General features: G+C 58.2%; 1 protein-coding gene across 1 annotated transcript in view; it reads left to right on the top strand.

Annotated features, from left to right (window-relative positions):
* The first annotated feature begins 234 nt into the window (after window positions 1-234).
* Window positions 235-6,517, top strand: part of Prph2 (peripherin 2 (retinal degeneration, slow)) — a 10,579-nt gene continuing 4,296 nt past the window's right edge. Inside the window, exon 1 of the mRNA XM_005389723.2 lies at window positions 235-815. Within this exon, the coding sequence (XP_005389780.1) occupies window positions 235-815 (581 nt within the window). The remainder of the gene's footprint in view (window positions 816-6,517) is intronic.

Here is a 6,517-nt window from a genome sequence, read left to right as displayed (position 1 = left end):
TCCCTGCTCGGCTGAGAAGGGAGCTGCGGAATCAACACCGGGGACCAGCTCCTGCCGCTGCTGCTGCGTTCACGGGGTCCCGGGCAGGCGCCCGACATGGACACCCCCCAGGGGAGCCCCCTGCAGCGCGGGCCGCCTGTGCTCTTCCGGAGGCCCTGAGCGTTCGGCCCCCCAAGTCGCCCGGGTCAGGAGGGAGCTGTGCTGCGGGACGCCGCTGGACCACACTGGGCAAACATGGTGCTGCTTAAGGTCAAGTTTGACCAGAAGAAGCGGGTCAAGTTGGCACAGGGGCTCTGGCTCATGAACTGGCTCTCCGTGTTGGCTGGCATCATCGTCTTCAGCCTGGGGCTCTTTCTGAAGATCGAGCTCCGGAAGAGGAGCGAGGTGATGAACAATGCCGAAAGCCATTTCGTGCCCAACTCCTTGATAGGGGTGGGGGTGCTGTCCTGCGTCTTCAACTCCCTGGCTGGCAAGATCTGCTACGACGCCCTGGACCCCGCCAAGTTCGCCAGGTGGAGGCCCTGGCTGAAGCCCTATCTGGCCGTCTGTATCCTCTTCAACGTCACCCTCTTCCTTGTGGCCCTGTGCTGCTTCCTGCTGCGGGGCTCGCTGGAGAGCACGCTGGCCCACGGGCTGAGGAGCGGCATGAAGTACTACCGCGACACCGACACGCCGGGCCGCTGCTTCATGAAGAGGACCATCGACATGCTGCAGATCGAGTTCCAGTGCTGCGGCAACAACGGCTTTCGGGACTGGTTCGAGATTCAGTGGATCAGCAACCGCTACCTGGACTTTTCCTCCAAAGAAGTCAAAGAGTGAGTGGCCCCTGGCTCAGGCCTCTGACTCCCAGCCCATCCAGGGCCCTTCCCTCACCGTGGGGTGCATAACTTATCCCTGCATCCGGGAGGGGGCTGAGGTTAGACCACAGGAAGTCGCCAGAACCCTGGCCTCTTTGGCTCATAAAAGTAGCAAGTTCATGTGGCCCGACCTGATGTTTAGCTGAGGCGGGAGGAGGGCGTCAGGTTGTATGAAATGCACAGGCTGTGAGGGGGTCATTCATGCGCCCAGGCTCTGAGGCCTCACCTGGGGCTTGTCACATTCCGAGGAGGTGGGTTCAGCCCCAGGGGTTTCTGTTTCCTGCTTAGTTCCCTTGTTTTGTATCCTGTGGACTCTGCATTTTTATTTTTTTTGTCTTTTAGAGACAGGGTCTCACTGTGCAGTTCAGGCCAGCCGTGAGCTCACTTTGTAGCCTGGGCTGTTCTCGAACTCGCAATGATCCTCCTGCCTCAGCCTCCCAAGTGCTGGGATTACAGGCGTGTGCCACCACCCCCGGCTTCCTGTGGACTCTGAGTGTCCACTCCCAAGGTGTCTGACCTTGGACCTGGTGCGCTCCAGCCAGCTCTGTTGCTCCTACGGCCGTGGGACACAGGCCCGGGACAGGCAGCTCTGGGCTGCGGGTCGGCTGTGGTCAGTAGCTTTGACCTCAGCCAATCACTAGCCTCTGCGGGCCTTGGCTCACCCATCTTTCAAATGAAGGCGCTGGGATGGATGACCCAGGTGTTTACCTCCTGGCCCAATGTAGAGCCTGGTGCATGGCAGGAGCTCATCAAGGGCCTGCTGGTGTTTACTTTCTGCATGATGACAGTGCGGCACGAGACAGGGTTTCTAAGGTGTCCCTGGCACATGTGCAGATAGAATCCTATGGAGGCCAGGGGCAGGGATCTCAGCATGCATCTTGGGTCTGGCGATTTTTAGGGACAGGGCAGCCTGTCCCAAGCCAGGCTCACCCTCACCTTCTTTCTCTCTGGCACTACACAACACTGGCTGCTGCTAGAGTGTAGCAGTTCCCTCTGGGCCTGGCAAGTCAGCAGACACTGGAAACTGAGGCACGGGCTACACTGGCAGCAGAACATGGACAAAGCCCAGACCTTTCTGAGCCCCAGACGGCTGGGCTGCGCCTCAGGTGCGAGGGAAGCGGGAGTGAAGGTCGGGGCGGGCGCCGTGCTTTCTCTGTAGGTGGAGATTACCACCACAAATCCCCAGCCCAGGAGAGGATTGCAAAGGGCTCTGCCCTCCCCGCGTGACAATCCACAGGGACAGGACAAGGTGGTGGGATTTGCATACAGCGCCCAGGAGGGCGTGGAGCCCGGGGACAGGGAGAACTCCCGGGGGTGAGAGGCCGTGGTACAGCCAGCGTCCCGAGCAGATGAGGGGGCTCTGTCATGCCCCTTGATTGTCTCTGCATCCTGAATTGCCCTGTGACCCCAAATCCCTTTCTATTTCAGAGGGGAGAAATTATCCAGGTCACTCTACTCCCAGTGACCAATGAATCCAAATTTTCAGGCAAACGCTTAGCTTAATCGGGTTTGCCTCAATGCCCACGCGAACTTGTTGGTGTGAAAGTATCCAAACTCCATGGACTTGGAGAAGAATTTCTATATTTTAACAATCACCCGCCTCAAATGATGACAATATTAAGAGGGGAAAAAGCAGAAAAAGAAATGCAAGTCAGATTCTCACCCGTAACGGGTAGATGGCTTTAATTTTCCCACATGTAAGCTAGTCTGGTTATCCTTTACCTAATAACACAGGGAACCACGGTGTAAACGCAACTGCATGCTGATCGGGGAATGTCTGCGGAATGTTCTCCCGATATTTAATGGCCGTGCTCCACACCAGGAGGCAGCCTTACACATTCAGGCCTGGAGGTCACAAGCAACGCTGGTCCTTTGCTCCAAGCTCTGGATCCCTCATTTCCCTTGGGCTAAATTTCCAGGAAAGAAATGTAGCTGCTGGCTTTCACTTTCCACAAAGCTGGGCTGCAGACTCAAGGTGGAAGCTGAACCACCTCACCACGTAGCCCACATACTTTTACACCTATGCCCAGGGGGCAGTGCCTGTGCCCCAGGAAAGCCAGGCTCCTGGGATAGCTGGGGAGCTCCAGGAGTTCTGTTTGCCCCAGGGTGAGCTCCAGGGGTCATGGCTGAGCAGCTGGGGAGGAAAGAGAAGGGGCTCTCAGACATTCCCTGTTTACATTTGGATTGCTTCATTGAGGAGGGTTCCTGCATGACAAAGCTGGCTCCCAACAACCTGCCCTGAAAAATACACAAGGAGTTTACCTTTGGATCTGAAGGACTGAGAAGTGGTGACCGTTTAGCTTGTGGATTTGCTCCACAGCAGCCTGAGGCTGGGATTCTTAGTACTCTACCACTGAGCCCCCCAGCCCCCAGGGCCAGGGTCCTTTTTTTTTTTTTTTTTTGAGACAGGGTCTCGCTATGCACTTCAGGCTGGCCTTGAGCTCACTTACGTAGCCCAGGCTGGTCTCAAACTCACAATGATCTTCCTGCCTCAGCCTCCCTAGAACAGGGATTATAGGTGTGCGCCACCACACCCGGCCTAGGGCCAGGATTCTGATGGCAGAGATGAGGCGAGGAGCACACAGGGAGGAGCAGATCTTTCTAGAAGGAATTCTCCTTTTTCCTTTCCCACCAAATCGGGACACATAGCGAATCGCTGAGGTGAGCCTCACACTCCCTGGAGGAGGCGGCCCCAGGACCGAGAGCTGGTTGCAGGGGGCTGTAACCCTGCAGGACATGCCCCCAGGCTGGTGCCAGTGTGGCTGCTCTGCAGCCCTGTCCTGGGTCACCTTGTTTACTCCAGCTGCTCAGGGCTGTTCGGATTAAGGCTCGCAGGCCTCTTAAGACAAAGCAGGGCAGAGGAAGCGCCTTAGCTGGCTATTTATATCACACAGCACTGCCCAGGCTGCCAGCTTTGCTCTGCTTGGGGTTCCCAGGGCTGCTGGGGTCTTGACGGAGATAAGGCCAGGTTTCAGGACAGTCCCCAGGCCCAAGCCACGCAGTGCCCCGGCAGAGCAGCGAGTCCGAGGTTTTCTGAGGAGCAAACATAGCTTAGCAGGGAACCGCTGTCAGTAAGGAAGCGCGCGTGGGAGTGAGTGCGGGGGAGCAGAGGGTGCAGGAGGTGACGGGCAGAGCGTGGGCCCAGTGCTCAGTATTTTTTTTTTTCTTGTTTTTTTCTGGGGCCGAAGATGAGCCCAGAGGCACGCCCATGCTGGGCAGGCAGCACCACTGACTACACCCTGGGTCTCCACTGTTCTCTTGGGTTGCTTTGTGGGCAGTTGCTGGACACAGAGGGACACAAGGGGCGAGGGGAGACACAGAAGGAGGCGCGGGCTCATCCTTGTCCGCATCCTCGGGGAGCCTGGTCTGAGGGGACACGACCCTGCCCTGTGGGGACCAGCAGGGTGACTCGCTTGCTGAGCTCCAGGTGGGGGCCCCTGTGCAGCTCCACCCCAGCTCAAGGACACCCAGAGGGGGCGCAAGCCCGGGTGACGGTGGGTGGCTGGGCCAGCGCTGCCAGGAAACTGCAGGGAACTCTCACCCTCCGGGAGCTGAATAGGAAATGCCCCCTCGGCTGCCTTCCGCTTCCTGTGTGGCTCTGGGCAAGACCCTGCCCTCTGAGTCCCACTTCCTGCTCTGGGGCACAGTTGGGTTGTGTCCCCATGTCTCCCAGTGGAGGGCCCTGGCACTTTCCGGGGCGCAGGGAGCGCACTGGTGTTCCCTGAGAGGAGACAGGGCCACGGGGGGCCACAGAGGTCACCCTTCATGCTCACAGACAGATTTGGGACCCAAAGGCCTGTGCTCTGTCACACCCACACCTGTCCACGGGGCCCTGAGAACAGCTCTAGGGAACTCGAGGGACACACCGCGGCGAGTGGGGAGGAGGGGAGGATAGCAGCTCTCAAACTCCCCGCCCTACGAGAGTCTTAGGGTGGGGAGAGGAGCACTCCCATCTGCTCCTCTGCTCAGCGGCCCAGAGCGGGGAGCTGGCGCTTTCCGGGGCCTGCAGCCCCACGCTGAAGCCGCACCCCCTCCCCTCCAGCCTGCCCACCCTCCCTGGGCCCCCAGCATGGAGCCAGGATGCTCATGGGCGGCTGGGCAAGGCAGGACCTCTCTTCTCCACCCGCCCGAGGGAGAACTGAACCACCACCTCCAGCAGCCCCCAGTGGTCCCAGCATTGGCCTGCTGCCAGGCAGGGAGCTCGGCCCCATTGGCCCTTGAGGACCCGGGGTGACCGTGCCCCTGTGGTATGCGGTGGTCGGGCCTGTTCGTCCTCCGACGTGAGTGCCGAAAGTTCTCTGCTGGCTCCACAGTGGCTCCTGCTGCGCCCCGGCCCTACCAGGCAGCCTCCGCTCACAGCTCAGGGCAGCCCCTGTATGGCAGGCGCCTCCCAGCATTTTACACGAATCTTTCCCCACAACCCTCACATCAAGCCCATGTCTCAGGCGAGAAAACTGAGGCAGGGAGAGCTGAGGGAGTTTGTCCAGAGGGTGCAGCTGGCCCAGGCATCACACGGTGGCCTGGTTCCTGTTCTCACACCCACCACCCAGGCCACACAGGGCTGCCTGTTCTCTAACAGTGGGTTCTGGGCCAGGTATATAACTCAACGGCACAGCGCCAGCCTGGCAAGCGCGAGGTCATGAGTTCGATTCCCGGTACCAAAAACAAAAACCAAAACAAAACGGTGGGTTCTGCCTGAGAAGTAGAGGTCAGGATGCAGGGTGCATGGAAACACGGTCACCATAACCCACCATAACCCAGCCGGGCGGGCGGCCTTCCTGAAGTCGTCATCACCAGGGACGGAAACCAACAGGCAGTTTCAGGAAAGGGACCACAGTGGCTCTTGAACTGGACAAGATGCCCACAGTGAGAAAAATGGAAATTACGGCAACTCCAAGGTACCTACCAGGTGGGCAAAGATTGGAAGTTGGGCCCAGGAAGGTGTGGTTGTGGGGAGCAGGCTCTCCTGAGCACACTGGTTGAGGGGTGACTGGATGGCCCCAAGGGAGAGATATGGCAGGGGTCTGGCAAAGTCACCCCTAGCCGCAGGGACACTTCTTGTAGAAACTCACGAGGTGTAGTCCCGGCACACACAGGACCGTGTCGATTTGTACTTACGAGAGTGCGAGAGGCCCCGGCATGCACTAGACGGGAACTGGACAGAACCCCAAGGCTGATAATACCAACAGCTCCTTAAGCAATGTTGAAAGGCACCCCGGGCACTGCCCTGGCAGATGGAACATTCACAGAGTCTCCTGGGAAGGGCGGGCAGAGCCGGCCATGGGGTGAGGCCTGGAGGCTGAGAGACGAGGAGGAGGACTTGTTTTGTACTAAAGACATTATAGAGCTGGGCATGGTGGCACACGGCAGTAATCTCAGCATTAGAGAGGCTGAGGCAGGAGGATCACCATGAGTTTGAGGCCAGCCTGAATTACATAGTGAGACCCTGTCTCAAAAAAACAAAGAAAAGATGCCGGGCATGGTGGTGCATGCCTGTAATCCCAGCACTTGGGAGGCTGAGGCAGGAGGATCATAGCCAGTTTGAGGCCAGCCTGGGCTACAAAGTGAGCTCAATGTCAGCCTGAACTGCATAGCGAGACCCTGTCTCAAAAAGACAAATAAAGAAAACAAAGAAAAAAACCAGATTATATTTATTTATT

Source organism: Chinchilla lanigera, unplaced genomic scaffold (assembly GCF_000276665.1).
Source record: "Chinchilla lanigera isolate Chin_1 unplaced genomic scaffold, ChiLan1.0 scaffold00036, whole genome shotgun sequence".
In the NCBI taxonomy this organism is placed as follows: Eukaryota; Metazoa; Chordata; class Mammalia; order Rodentia; family Chinchillidae; genus Chinchilla; species Chinchilla lanigera.
Note: the sequence above shows the minus strand (reverse complement) of the source record. Positions and strands in the feature narration are given on the sequence as shown.